General features: G+C 37.7%; 1 protein-coding gene and 1 pseudogene across 2 annotated transcripts in view; one reads left to right on the top strand and one right to left on the bottom strand.

Annotated features, from left to right (window-relative positions):
• DNM1L (dynamin 1-like) overlaps window positions 1-15639 on the top strand; it is a 45630-nt gene that overhangs the window by 23752 nt on the left and 6239 nt on the right. Inside the window, exons 10-16 of the mRNA XM_011979540.1 lie at window positions 7537-7657; window positions 7874-8029; window positions 8371-8460; window positions 10230-10322; window positions 13586-13642; window positions 14344-14421; window positions 14746-14778. Coding sequence (XP_011834930.1) covers window positions 7537-7657; window positions 7874-8029; window positions 8371-8460; window positions 10230-10322; window positions 13586-13642; window positions 14344-14421; window positions 14746-14778 — 628 coding nt within the window. The remainder of the gene's footprint in view (window positions 1-7536; window positions 7658-7873; window positions 8030-8370; window positions 8461-10229; window positions 10323-13585; window positions 13643-14343; window positions 14422-14745; window positions 14779-15639) is intronic.
• Window positions 2342-4390, bottom strand: LOC105539328 (annotated as a pseudogene). Its single transcript, XR_001006032.1, has one exon. The product of XR_001006032.1 is annotated as a nucleosome assembly protein 1-like 1 pseudogene (transcript).

The raw sequence follows: 15639 nt of genomic DNA, 5'->3' as shown, positions 1-15639 counted from the left end.
TGAAATGGAATCATTTTGGAACTGGAAAAATGGCATAAACACTGACATCCTTGAAACCTCAATTTTATAAAGAAAATTCTTCTGCAAACCACATCACCATTATATAACAAGACTAGGTATTATCTACATCTTCACTTTGGCAATAGCTATTTCCTAAAAGAATGAAAAAGATGATTTTGCTACTTCAGTTCATTAAAAATGGGATTCTATCTTTAAAGTTCAGAAAAAGCTGCATTTAGATGAACTACGGTTACCAAAAACAAACAAACAAACAAACAAAAAAAACAGTGTCTAATCAAAGCAAAGGAAATCATTTTGAAAATAAAGAGAACAAAGCTGTTATAATTGGTTAAGGATTTCCAGTAGTAAGTTAAAATCTCAGGAGAGGAATGGATAGCACTACAAACAATGTGTTCACTTCCAAGACCTTAACACTAACTTCTCAAAAAGGAAGTTTTCATCACTTCTAAAAATGAATTCAATGTAATTTTGTTAAAAGCAGGAAACCTAGACCTTCCTGTAATGACAATCCAATAGTCCACCCTCACCATCGTCAAAAGAAAGTTGCCTCAAAATCAACAGTAATTAGCCTGAGGTATTGTAAATGTGGCTCTACAGTCTGAAATTTAATGGCATCTTTTGTCAAAAATAGTCTTATTTCCACTTTACTGTCATGACTACAATACTATAGTGCTCTCCCTATAGTACTACAACGCAGTCATACAGAAAAAAATTTTTTCACCTTGTGAAATAGTGCATCCATCCACTTCTATAAAAATAGGAGCCACACTGGCCGCGCGCGGTGGCTCACGCCTGTAATCCCAGCACTTTGGGAGGCTGAGGCAGGCGGATTACGAGGTCGAGAGATCGAGACCATCTTGGCCAACATGATGAAACCTCGTCTCTACTAAAAATACAAAAATTAGCCGGGTGTGGTGGTGCATGCCTGTAATCCAAGCTACTCAGTAGTCTGAGGCAGGAGAATTGCTTGAACCCGGGAGTTGGAGGTTGCAGTGAGCTGAGATCGCACCACTGCACTCCAGCCTGGTCAACAGAGAGACACTCTGTCTGCAAAAAAAAAAAAAAATTTATATATATTTTTATATATATATATATGCCACACAAAGATCACTAACTGATAATTTAGTTGATAACTGAACTGTTTTCTAGTTTAGTTATCAAAGTGTGGTGTGAACAACATGCTGAGTGTCACACTGGCATTACAAATAGGCCCAAAATTTTGAGCTTTTAATGAGATCAAGAAACATTTTATGAGATTTAACTCAATATGCCTTAACACATCCATGAGGTAGTTAAATAAACAGTACTACACATTTTAATACATAGCAAACAGAAGCATGGGTAATTGACATACTCATACTTTAAGCAATAAGAATTAGAAGAAACCACAGAAGCTTGGGGCCTTCTCTCTAGCTCTACCCCAAAGAAAATGAACTTTAACTTTTTTTTTTTTTTAAAGCATCATATCGCTTAAAATTTTTTTCTTCTTCTTCTTCTTTTTTTTTACACTTGCTTATTAGTACAGTATATCTTTCCAAAGCTGGTACCCTTTTCACTAATGTGGTAAAAACTGAGTATAACCCTTAATTCAAGCTAGGCCTCTGCTTCTACCTGAATTGGTACAAAATTAAGACATTATCTTGTAAGAACTAAAATTGTATTTGAAATTTTTATTTTAGGCTACAAAAACAAGCAAACAAACAACAAGTAACTTGAAAATAGGTCTTGTCAAATGATGTAAATTCATCCTTTCCAGGGAAGCAGAAGGTAGATCCTACTACATAGAAAAGATGCTTAGTTAATGGAGGTTAAATTTAAAAGTATAGTTAAATTCAGGCTAACTTCTGAAAATCCTGTTTTATTCATCTCACTATTGTACCAGTAACTATACTGAGTCAGGTTACTTTACAGTTAACTATTTCACCTATAACACAATAATCCATTAACAATCTAATACAGTTATTGGGTGTGGTCATACTGGAAATTCTTAAATTCTTAACCATATAGTTGTCTTGCCCATTTTTTTTTTTCTTTCAGACCGAGTCTTGCTCAGCCACCCAGGCTGGAGTGCAGTGGCATGATCTCAGCTCACTGCAACCACCATCTCCTGGGTTCAAGCGATTCTCCCATCTCAGCCTCCTGAGTAGCTGGGATTACAGGCACCTGCCATCATGCCCAGCCAATTTTTGTATTTTAGTAGAGATGGGGTTTCACTGTGTTAGGCTGGTCTTGAACTCCTGACCTCAGGTGATCTGCCTGCCTCAGCCTCTCAAAGTGCTAGGAATACAGGCATGAGCCACTGCGCATGCTAATTTTTTTTTTTTTTTAAACGATGAATTGTCTTAGTATAAGTCCCTGCATTTCTGTAAGAAAGTAATGAAAGGCACAGCTAATCCAAGCAGACTTAACCCTATTCAACAGACAGCTGAAAAAATACTTTGGTTCTTCAAGGAAAAAATTCCGGGAAAAAAAAAAAAAAGTGTTTCCTTTAACAGTTGTTAATTTTCATAGCTGTACTCCAAGAGCTACATAAAAAGATTCCAGAAGATCCAAATTATTAGCAATGAATGAACATGTGTGACAGAATTTGTGCATTCAACATATCTGGCAGAAAAACTAGTGAAAATGCTAGCTAGAACAAATTGGTCTTTAAAATATCAGTTTCCTGTCCTTTAAAACAAAAATTACCTAGTCTACCAAGAAAATACAAAAACATAAGGCAGTAAGTAAGAGTTGTGTTTAGGCTATTATAGTGCAGGTTATCCTCAAGGCCACATATATCCTGCTTCACTGCTGCCTGCATTCTGCTGGGTTTTGATCCTTCTTCAGGTCATAGTCTGGATCATTTCTCTCATCTCCTTCATCTTCCCCTTCCTCATCTGCTTCTTCACCTTCTTCACCATACTCATCATCATCATCTTCAGTAACTCCTCCAGTAAACTGTAACACTGATCTTGGGATTACATGCTCACATAAAAAGTGACCAATGTTGAAGTCTGCAGCGAGGATAGCTTCAGCAGCATCATCCAGATCTCCACTCTCAGGAACTTCAGGAGGGGCAAGAAAATTAAAGCAAGAGTCATTGGAAACTGTTTTGGTCACAGTACGAATTGTCCCATGTACCTTGTGTTTCTGCTTCTTAATGGTTTTCAAAGTGACATTCTTTCCTTTTTTCCAATCTATCTGGCCCCCTGTACAACCCATAATTTCTGGTCCATCAAAAGAAAAGGGATCAGAATCATCTGGTTCTGGTTCTAACCTTATCCTACATGTCTTTGTCAGCACTTCATTTGTAAAATATTCACTGGGTTCAAAGTGAAATTCTAAGACAAAACTCTTCGGCTGGCCAGCATCTGAGAACTTCACTTTAGTATCTTCGAAATGCTTCAGAATAGGTTCATGATGTTCCTGAAGCATATCACTGAGTAAGTCAACATTCTTAAAAACAGGTAACCAAAATTCAGGAATTCCTTTGGGGTCTTTTTTTTCTTCATCCTTTTTCTCATCTTCAGTCTTGGCCTTTTCTTTCAACTCCTCTGAAATCTCATCTTCTTCATCTGGTTTCCATTCACATTCTTCATAGGTTCATAAATTGCATTAATAATCATAAATTGCTTATCAAATAGAGGCTGATAGAGAACAGCATACTTTCTTTCAAGATTGTGAACTTCCTCATATAATTTGGCTTCTATCTGTGCACTTATGCAGGTTTTTGAGAGTATTCACTCCTCTTTTAACTACCCTAGCTAGGCAGGTTGTCAATGTCTGCCATGTTGTAAGAACTCAAATATCAGAGGCTAGTATGGGGAGCCAGGTAGGTGGAGCTGTGCAGGCAGTGACTCAGGGCAGCAGCGGTGGTGGGAGGAGCAAGAGGAGGTGGTGGGAGGAGCAAGAGGCAGCACTGCAAGCAGATGGCGCTAAAAAAGGAGACCCCATCTCTGAAAACGAAAACAAACCCTTAATTTCACCAACCCGAGATAATCCCTAAAATTTGGCATTGAACTAGGCATTTTTCTATGCATCTATAACACATAGATGCCTGTACTACGTATCTTTAAAAATCAGATGCTATACCTATCTTGGAATCATTTCTTAAATCATGTAACAAATAACTTTCTATCTCATACATTATCAGTCTGAAGATTTGCATAGTATTTTACTTTTTAGATATACCCTCATTTGTTGGGCCAGTCTCCTACTACTGGATAGTTTGTTTTCTGTTATATAACACATATAAGCTGTGATGGACTACCTGCATCTATCTTTGGGGCTTGTGTCCAAGTAAACACTGAGGATAAATTTGTAGAAGTAAGTTTATTAGATTAAAGGATATAATATCCTTAGAATCTTTCATTACATATTGCATATTGTTAGCATATTGTACTGTTTTACTACTAGCAAGACCAACCATTTCTCTAAAAACATCTTTTTATTCTGAAATAATTATAGACTCACAGGAAGTTGCAGGGTGATGTACAGGGAGGTCCCACTCACCCTCCACTGTGTACCCTTTCCCCAACTTCCCCCACTGTTGGACATCTTGCATAACTACAGTACAATAACAAAGTGAGAAAATGGACATGGGTACAAGTCACAGAGCTTGTTCAGATTTATATGTTAACTCATTTGTGTGTGTGTGTGTGTGTGTGTGTGTGTGTGTGTGTGTGTGTAGTTCTATATACTTTAGTATAACCGAGATGGTCTTCATATGGTCAACTCCGTCAAGAGAGTATTTATCAGACTAATTATTGAATGGTTATATATATGGCATATTGAAAAAAATAAAGATGACCACAAATGGGCCTTTAAAGAGTTTAGTGGGTAAAGTAGGTCAAGGTAATACTGGGCTTGATTAGGCTGCAAAAGTATAACTTTTATTTAAATACTTCTTATTGTTATATATAATTCATATTCAGAAAAGTACATATAGCATATATGAACACTTTATAAATAGTTAATGAACCAATTATCTGTGTCTACCTAATGAAGCATTTCAGACATTGAAGAGAGACCATTGACATTTATTTCAGGGTTTGGGAGAGCTCCACATTTAAGAAGGCATTTGAATTGGGCTCTGAATAGAATTTGAGAAGCCAGTAATGAGAGGGTGTTTCAGGCTTGGGAACAGCAAAGAATAATGCAAGAATAATGTTTTTGTAGAACAGCATGTGTAGTGATGGGACATAATAGGAGATAAGACAGGAAGGGTGTCTAGGAACAAGACTGTAGATACAAAGTCTTTTCTGTCTTGCTCTGTCGCCCACTCTGGAGTGCAGTGGCGCGATCTCGGCTCACTGCAACCTCCGCCTCCCAAGTTCAAGTGATTCTCCTGCCTCACCCTCCCCAGTAGCTGGGACTACAGGCGTGTGCCACCATGTCTGGCTAATTTTTTTTTTTTTTGTATTTTTATTAGAGATGGGGTTTCACCGTGTTAGCCAGGATGGTCTTGATCTCATGAACTCATGATCCACTTGCCTTGGCCTCCCAAAATGCTGCGATTACAGTCGTGAGTCACTGCACCCAGCCCCCCCGCCCCCTTTTTTTTTTTTTGAGACAGTCTCACTCTATTGCCCAAGCTGGAGTGTAGTGGCGTGATCTCGGCTTACTGCAAACTCCGCCTCCTGGGTTCAAGGGATTCTCTTGCCTCAGCCTCCTGAGTAGCTGGGATTACAGGTGCGCACTACTATGCCCGGCTAATTTTTTGTATTTTTAATAGAGATGCTGTTTCACCATGCTGGCCAGGCTGGTCTCGAACTCCTGACCTTGTGATCCGCCTGCCTCAGCCTCCCAAAGTGCTGGGATTACAGGCATGAGCCACTGCGCCCAGCCAAAATTCTTATCTATTAAGCAATTACTCCTCATTCCCCTCTCCTCCAGCCCTGGTAACCTCTAATTTAATTAATTAATTAATTAATTAATTTTGAGACAGCGCCTCACTTTATTGCCGAGGCTGGAATGCAGTGGCACAGTCTGGGCCAGTCTCTGCCTCCCAGGCTCAAGCAATCATCCTGCCACAGCCTCCTGAGTAGCTGGGACTACAGGTGCCCACCATCACACCTGGCTAATTTTTGTATTTTTTTGTATTTTTAGTAGAGACTGGGTTTCACCATGTTGGGCAGGCTAGTCTTGAACTCCTGACCTCAGGTGATCTGCCCGCCTCGGCCTCCCAAAGTGTTGGGATGACAGGTGTGAGCCACCGTGTCAGGCCAAATTTACTTTCTGTGTCTGAATTTGCCTATTGTAGATACTTCATATAAATTGAATCATTCAGTATTTGTCCTTTTGTGCATGGCTTACTTCTGTTAGCATAATATTAGACTAGTACCTTTTACCTGAGCTACTATAAAAAGGTACTCAATAGTGGTTGTAAAAATAGAGAGGAAGGGATGATTTGGGGAGGCATTATAAAGGTATTTGTACAATTCAACTGGACTTGAATTTGAAAAAGATAATACCAGGGTTTCTAGTTATTAAACAAGATAGGAAACATAAGGTGCTCAGTAACTATATCAAGAGATTTTATTTGTCTAAGGCTGGGTGCGATGGCTCATGCCTGTAATCCCAACACTTTGGGAGGCTGAGGCGGGCAGATCATGAGGTCAAGAGATCGAGACCATTCTGGCCATTGTGGTGAAACCCCATCTCTACTAAAAATACAAAAATTAGCTGGGCATGGTGGCGCATGCCTGTAGTCCCAGCTACTTGGGAGGCTGAGGCAGGAGAATCACTTGAACCCGGGAGGCGGAGGTTGCAGTGAGCCAAGAGCCCACCACTGCATTCCAGCCTGGGCAACAGAGCGAGACTCCGTCTCAAAAAAAACCAAAAAAACAAAAACAACAAAAAGAGATTTAATTTGTGTAAAGCAAGAGTAGGACTGGGCACGGGTGGCTCATGCCTGTCATCCCAGCACTTTGGGAGGTCAAGGCGGGTTGATCACTTGAGGTCAGGAGTTTCAGACAAGTCTGGCTAACAAGCTATGCTTATTTATTTACATATTGTCTGTGGCTGCTTATGTGCTTAATGGTAGAGTTGAGTAGTTGCAGCAGAGACTGTATGACCTGAAAAGCCTAAAATACTAACTATGTGACCCTTTATGGAAAAAGTTTGCCAACCTCTACTTCAGATTGTGAATCAATGGAAATAAATATAAGGCACTGTTTCCTATTCTCAAGGAGCTTATATTCTAGTTGAGGAAAACTAGGGCAGCGAAAAGGTGCTTAGCAATTCTTAGTTAACTGTTGTTTTATGTCAGAACATGTATTATATTTACAAATATATATATATATATATATACACACACTTATCATTTAATGATTCCTTTTCCCATTTAAAAAAATTAGAGAAACTAGTTCATAATGAGTTGAATTAGAACACATGGTAATGGGAATGAATGAAATTGTTTATCTGAGGCTTTCTCAGAAAATAAGATGAACTTAAAGGTCTAGAAAGACTTCTAACTTGTATCTTCTTTCCCCTTTCACAATGCCAGAAACCATATACTTCATTGCCTTTCAGATGCGGTGGTGCTAGAATTTGTTATATTTTCCATGAGACTTTTGGGCGAACCTTAGAATCTGTCGATCCACTTGGTGGCCTTAACACTATTGACATTTTGACTGCCATTAGAAATGCTACTGTGAGTATGCTTAGCTTTTTAGACTGTAAAAAAAATGAGGTTAAAGTTTTTCTTACCCATATACTATGTCTTTTTAAACTTAATTATACAGTTTATTTTGCTCTCATATTTGAAATTGAAAAGCATTTTGCATGAAAAATACAAAAAATGTGACTTAACCTTTGGGAAGCACTGAAATTACATATATAATAAGAGTTCTAAGTTTTATTTTCTCAGGGTCCTCGTCCTGCTTTATTTGTGCCTGAGGTTTCATTTGAGTTACTGGTGAAGCGGCAAATCAAACGTCTAGAAGAGCCCAGCCTCCGCTGTGTGGAACTGGTTCATGAGGAAATGCAAAGGATCATTCAGCACTGTAGCAATTACAGTACACAGGTAACGGAGAGAAATGTAACAGGTTTCACGCAAACTAGAAAAGAACATGAAGTGGTGGTTTCACTGGGTGGAAGGAAATGTGTAAGATGGGATACAAGGTAAAATCTGTAGTTCCCTTACCTGAAAGTGATTTGAAATAGGATTCTTAAATGTAGGCTCTAAATCTAATTCAGTATTTCTGTGATCATTAAATAAAAGAAAATGACTGTTGGCCTGCCATGGTGGCTTATCCATGTAGTCTCAGCTATTTGGTAGGCTAAGGTGGGAGGATGACTTAGTGAGACTATGTCTTAAAAAGAAAAAAAACAAACTTACATTTTTCTTTCGTCTACCATTTATAGGAATTGTTACGATTTCCTAAACTTCATGATGCCATAGTTGAAGTGGTGACTTGTCTTCTTCGTAAAAGGTTGCCTGTTACAAATGAAATGGTGAGCTACTATAGCATAGATCATTGTAATTACTATGAGTCAAAGTTTAAATTTTTGCTTGACTGCTTTTTAATAAACATTATAGGGTTACTTTAGAGTTTAGGCATAATGTTTTCCAGTGTATTGGGAGGAAAAAGAAGTTGAGTTTCAGTCTCATTTTAAAGGAAAATTTTTAATAATTCTAGTATAAAGTATATTTTTTCTTCATATTTTAATCGTTAGCCTACAGACATGGGTTTTCTTGAAAATAGATTTATGATTGAGGGGTGTGAATAGCTTTGCTGTATTATTTAGTACCACTGATCTTAACAGAAAATTAGTTCCATCTTTAGCCTCAGTAAACTGAGCCTTTATAGCACACTCTTACTTTGAGGTACATCGGCGTAATCTGGCCACTTCTGCAGTTTGCTTGTTATGACCTAATAACTATAATATCATAGTTGCTTGCTACTATTCTATGGGTTGCTGCTATCCACACAAATAAAAATGCTGAAATTGGCAGAAATATGGGATAAGCATTTAAAATTGCCCTTATGCCTCTAATTGTTGGCTGGGTTTTTGTTTTTTGTTTTTCTTTCTGATCACTAAAAGTGCATTTGGGTCCTTGGCTCAGGATGGTGAGCCCCGTGGAGGTTACTAAGAGTACAAAACCATCCTTGGAATGTAAGTGCTGCTGCTTGGCTGTTTCTTTAGTGAGGACACCCCTCAGATTCTGATGTCTAAGACTGAATATAGCACAGAATCATTGGACCTTCATTTTAATAGACCCTTTTTACCCGGTTCTGGACTGATAAGTGCCATTCTGATACCTGAGATTTGTTAGGACAGCACATAATAAAGGGCTTAAGTTTATTCTCTCTGTAAGACTTAGTGGTGTGGTAGCTCACGCCTGTAATCCCAGCACTTTGGGAGGTCGAGGTGGGTGGATCACCTGAGGTCGGGAGTTTGAGACCAGCCTGGCCAACATGGAGAAACCCTATCTCTACTAAAAATACAAAATTAGCCAGGCGTGGTGGCGCATGCCTGTAATCCCAGCTCCTCGGGAGGCTGAGGCAAGAGAATCACTTGAACCCAGGAGGTGGAGGTTGCGGTGAGCCGAGATTGCGCCACTGCACTCCAGCCTGGGCAATAAGAGCGAAACTCCATCTCAAAAAACAAACAAACAAACAAAGAAAGACTTAGCAATTCTGTAGAGGGCTGGATAAATTAATTTTAACTTTTCTTTTTTATTTTCCTCTAAGGATTTTGAACTACATATAATATTTTAACTAGGTGCTTTATAGTTAAGGCTAACCAGTCACTACCTCAGGTCTTTAGATGTATCCTTTACCCAAATAAAATTAACATTTTTAACTTATGCCTGGTTATGAACTTATTTTCTTATTGTTGAAAATGAACTTAAAAAGTGACATGGAATAGTGGATGATCTGAAGTTTTAATAGCAAAGTTGCATAAAGCATTGGAATTAAGATTTGCATCAAATAGATGACTATTTTTCCCTAACAGTAAAATACTTGTAGTTACTTTAATGTTATTGTTCCCTCTTAGAAATGCAGTTTTAGATGCTGAAATGTAAATAATTTTAAAGCTAGAGTAAATTATTGTTTGACATAAGATTTATCAGTTGGAATATAATTATCAAGTAATTTAGGCATACGTTTCCTGTACTTTTTTGGTATTGTCTGTTTTGTAAGTTTTATATATAAATTTCTCAAAGTAAAATATGGTTGATGTATTTTTGTATATAGCCTAACTTACCTTTTTTCTAGGTCCATAACTTAGTGGCAATTGAACTGGCTTATATCAACACAAAACATCCAGACTTTGCTGATGCTTGTGGCCTAATGAACAATAATATAGAGGTAAATATAATTCTTACACTTTTTCACAGAAAAATCTGTTGTAACTCAGTTATATCAAACTTACTTAGCACGGAGTAATGACAAAATAGACATGTGCCACATTAGTGCCTGCTGCATGCCAGGAAGTATGCTGAGGGGATTACATTGTTTTCTTAGTTCTCAAAACCACCTGGAGGCATTATTACTTTCTGCTTATGAAATTGAAATTCAGAAAGAATCTGAGAATTCATTGATTTGGTGTGACTGGCTCTATTTTGGTAACTTATAGTTTATACAGGGGAAGTGTGTACAACAAAGTGTTTAAAATTGTTTTCATTTGGCTCTGAAAGCTGTGAAGGAAACACTCAAGAATTGACCAACTTAGCATAAATTTGGAAAAGCAGAGTGCTTTTTTCACCAGTACTGGGGTGGCTGCATTTCATGGATCTTTTCTTTCCTTTTGATGTTAATGTAACAAATTGAATAAGATCTCAGATGGAGCCAAGGCTGGTGGACAGAGCAATGGATCCAGAAGCCATTTTTTTCCTCTGCCACTTTTCTCCAAAAATAGTACATTTTTCTGTTACTCCCTAATTCAGTAAGACCTCAGAGTCCCCTTCTATATCAAATTTCCTCTTCCGTGTATGCATGGTGAGAAAATTGTAAATATGCAGTTCAGAAGCTGGAAGGGATCCTGTGTTATTGACTTCAATTCCAGTTAAAACAGATGGGGTGGTCAGGCGTGGTAGCTCACACCTGTAATCCCAGCACTTTGGGAGGCCAAGGCAGGTGGATCACCTGACTTCAGGAGTTCGAGACCAGCCTGCCCAACATGGTAAAACCCTGTCTCTACTAAAAAATACAAAAAATTAGCTGGGATTGGTGGCAGGTGCCTGTAATCTGAGCTACTAGGGAGGCTGAGGCAGGAGAATCACTTGATCCCAGGAGGTGGAAGTTGCAGTGAGCTGAGATCGTGCCATTGCACTCCAGCCTGGGCAACAAGAGCAAAACTCTGTCTCCAAAAAAAAAAGTGGGGAGCTTGAGGTTTACAGATAGCAGTTATTCCTTTGGTGCTTATTTTGCAGGGCAGTATTATAGGAAACAAGCACCTTCTTAACACAGGTATAGGGAACTCATTTTTGGTTACATAGCTGGGGGTGATTCCTGTTATCAGAAAAAATTCCAAAATGCATACATGAGTAGGCTCTTCAAAACACGCTAGATAACAGTTATGTTAAAAATTAGCATGTAGACACTTAAACGGATTTAGTTCTTTTTGCATTGAAACTAACATCATGAAAAACTTGTGTTTGTGATAGTTTTGTTACACTGACAAGGTCATATGTGATATGATTTCAGATTAGTATTTTTCTACAAATGAATAGGTTTGTGGTTATAATGACTGTGCCAGAGAACTTTATGTGGATATTTTCATTTAATCTTTACCATAACCCTGAGGGCAGATCATGTCATTAACAGATTAGGACACTAGGGCTTCAAAAAGAGTTGGTAAGCTGTCCAGTTAGCAACGCAGGTACACCAGGTCTGCTGGGGTCCGGGAGCAGCTCAGATCATAACTGGTTAGTAACAGTCTAGGGTGAGAATTCGAGATACTGTGCCTTTTGCTTTGTATCCCTGTTCAAAACGTACATTTTATCATGCTAATTTTTTATTTTGAAGATTGTTAATATCTATACTTTTACTATCTGTTATTTTTTATTACTGAATACCCTCCCATGAAAAAATAAAATTGGGCCAAGTTTCTGGCAAAAAAAAAATTTCTTACACATGGAACATCATTGTGGGCTGGGTGCGGTGGCTCACGCCTGTAATCCCAGCACTTTGGTAGGCTGAGGCAGGCTGATCACCTGAGGTCAGGAGTTCAAGACTAGCCTGGCCAACATGGCGAAACTGTCTCTACTAAAAATACAAAAATTATCCAGGGGTGGTGGGTGCCTGTAATCCCAGCTACTAGGGAGGCTGAGGCAGGGAGAACCAATTGAACCCGGGAGGTGGAGGTTGCAGGGAGCCAAGATCATGCCATTGCACTCCAGCCTGGGCAACACAGCGAGACTCTATCTCAACAAAAAACAAAAACAAAAGCATTGTGAAGCTTTGTTAACTTATAGTTTTTTGCAAGTTGAACTGTGTTCATGAAATACTTTCTACTTAGGAGCAATTTTGACTTTAACCTAAATAGTTTCTACTGTATTTGATGCTGCCTGTGAGAGATCCACCATTAACATCTACAGATTTCTGTATCTTCATAATTTTTTTTTTTTTTAAAGACAGTCTCACTCTGTCGCCCAGGCTGGAGTGCAGTGGCATGAACTCTGCTCACTGCAACCTCCGCCTCCTGGGTTCCAGCAGTTCTCCTGCTGCAGCCTCCCGAGTAGCTGGGATTACAGGTGTGCACCACTATGCCCGGCTAATTTTTATATTTTTAGTAGAGACAAGGTTTCACTATTTTGGCCAGGCTGGTCTTGAACTGACCTCAAGTGATCTGGCCCACCTTGGCCTCCCAAAGTGCTGGGATTAAAAGCATGAGGCACCGTGCCTGGCCAATATTTTCATAATCTTTTACCTATCTATCTTGGTGCTTGGATATAGCAGATGCTCGGGACATTCTAATTTGAATTTAACAGTCTCTTTAGCTTTGTACAAGTTACTTTGATAATATTAGCAAATTAGAACAGTGGGCAATTGATCAGTCTGTTAAATTAGCCAGGTTACAGAAAGGACTTTCAGTTGTCAACACTATTTCCTGGAGACAGGATAAAGAAATGGAACATTTTTATAGGATAACGTCAACCACAGATACTTCTTCAAGATACGGTTTTATGAGGGGAGTTGTTTGAATTTAACACAAAGGTGTTCAGGTTAGAGTGACTTTTAAAGTCTTTGTGGAGTTTTCTGTGATCTCTGGACTTCAAATTCCACATGGTATGTTGAAGGCTTATGTTCCACATTTATGTGAGGACAGGAAAGGGGGAGAAGGTGTCACTCTGTTGCCCCTCATTTGAGAATCTCCAGTACAGGGAACCACTGTTACTGACACTGTATTGTATCCTTCAGGTGTATGGGCAGAAAAAAAAAAGATTGAGAAGCTTTGGGTTAAATGATTTATTTATTTTAAAATATGAGAATTATGGCATGAGTCCCAACAGTGAGAGGATGTATCTCTAAGTTACTCCACACTTTTCAATTAACATGAACATTTTTTAGTAGGCATATATCTCAATACTTGGATAATCACTTTTGTTCTGCTTGATTGTGTTTCTTAGGAACAAAGGAGAAACAGGCTAGCCAGAGAATTACCTTCAGCTGTATCACGAGACAAGGTAAAAAGAAAAGTTTTAAATGCATATTCCCAATACCTAAAGATAGACTGATGAGCTCAGAATATTATTCAGTTCTAGGAGTAATTGTTTCTTCTTTTCCTCCCTTTAACACTCCATTGGAACTGAGTAAAGACAAGTTTAAAATGGGTTTTGAGTGATTTAAAGATAATAGTATTTTGAATTCACTGACAAATGCTTAAAAGTAGGTTTAAGGGTTTATTTAAGCATTTAAGCATCAAGCTTTTAAAAAAAATTCAGTCAGTGACTTTATCAACTTTGTAAATAGTTGAAATGACTAAATATTTTATAATAAGAGGGTTTCTTGGAAAACACAGTATACACAGAATAGAGTTTTTAATTACTAGTAATACTTATAATAGTTGTAATACTAAAGTGTGTATAAAAATCTTTTACCTTGACTTCTTTGCCAGAAAAGAATCTTATCAAATACCAAAAATAAAAATGAAGCTTTTGGATTTGGATTTTTATAATGTATTCATCTGAAGGAAACTTTTAACAAAGGTGACAATGGTGAAGGAAATAAGGCAGAATAAACAATTTTATCTCCCATGATTATTTTCATTTTTCATGTTATTTTACGATTTTGTTACAGAAGGGAAAAATTCACATTTATAGAGTGTTCCTGAATGCATTTTTGCATCCTTGATTTTTTTTTCCCCCCCTGCATTTTTTGCCTTTAGTCTTCTAAAGTTCCAAGTGCTTTGGCACCTGCCTCCCAGGAGCCCTCCCCCGCTGCTTCTGCTGAGGCTGATGGCAAGGTCTGTTCTGATTCTTAATCTAAGCCTGCATGCCTAGTTCTTTGGTACAACATAATCTTCTGGAAACAATACACTGAATACAAGAATATTAATATGGGATACCATGCTAAGGTCAGATCACTTTAGTCTAATATATATTTTAAAATTATATAACAATGCAATGCATAGTTTATATTGTTGACATGCTTTTGCCTGCAATATAGAAGATGCACACAGAAAAAGAAGTAATTTAAAGAGGAAATTATCCTGCACTTTTAAAATTTCAACCCATTGGTATTTAAATTTTGCTTGTTAAATTGCATGTTTTAACATATCTTTCAACAGTTAATTCAGGACAGCAGAAGAGAAACTAAAAATGTGAGTCTCTTGCTTCAGAATGGAAATGTTGGTACCTCTGGTTCTCACTGAAACACTGTCTGTAACACCATTAAATAACCTGTTTGTGTAGTGGTATCTATCTCTTGTCTGTGTTATGTTCTTAATGTTCCTTTTATCTAACCGGTGGAAGATGGCGTTAAACGTTTTAATTAGTAACAATAATAGGCTTTCTCACTGTTTTCTGTGACCTTCAAGAATAGTTTTAAATTTTGATAGGAAATTTAACATATTTTGATAGGAAATTCAGAGATTTCCTAGATTTCAGAGATGGAATTGTATTTTTGGACATTTCCTTTCCTCTTTAAAGATCTTGAGATCTGTTCAGTACTAATAGATAATCCTCTAATCTAATGCTTCTTTCTTATGCTTCCAGTTAGTTTGCACTTGTTACCCTATATATAGCTTCACATATGCTTCAGAAGCTTAAGCAAATTAAAAACAAACAGGGGGACTGTGAGAGTTTGAGACTGTTTTCAATTCTTAATAACCATTTTAGAGGAAAATTGAATAATGTATAAATTATTCAGACTCATTGCTATTTCAAGATTTTCTGCCATTTAGCTCCTTTCCTTAATTATCCAGATTTAAAGTTCTGAACTTGAGATAAAGGTTTATAAATGTCTTATCTTCTCTCAGCTTCACTGTGCTCAGATATTAAGCAAACCATCTAAATCACTGCACAAGTTTTATTTCATTCATGACATCACACTGAATGTGCTCACTCTCCTTAAGATTTCATTTGGTATGTCATTCATGTATAAAAACCTAATTACTCATTTTTAAGTTAATGTGTAATATAAATATACTAATATTTATAGTTCACCTTAACTGACATATTAA

The sequence above is a fragment of the Mandrillus leucophaeus genome, unplaced genomic scaffold, assembly GCF_000951045.1.
Source record: "Mandrillus leucophaeus isolate KB7577 unplaced genomic scaffold, Mleu.le_1.0 Scaffold203, whole genome shotgun sequence".
NCBI lineage: Eukaryota > Metazoa > Chordata > Mammalia > Primates > Cercopithecidae > Mandrillus > Mandrillus leucophaeus.
This window is presented reverse-complemented; position numbering and strand designations above follow the sequence as displayed.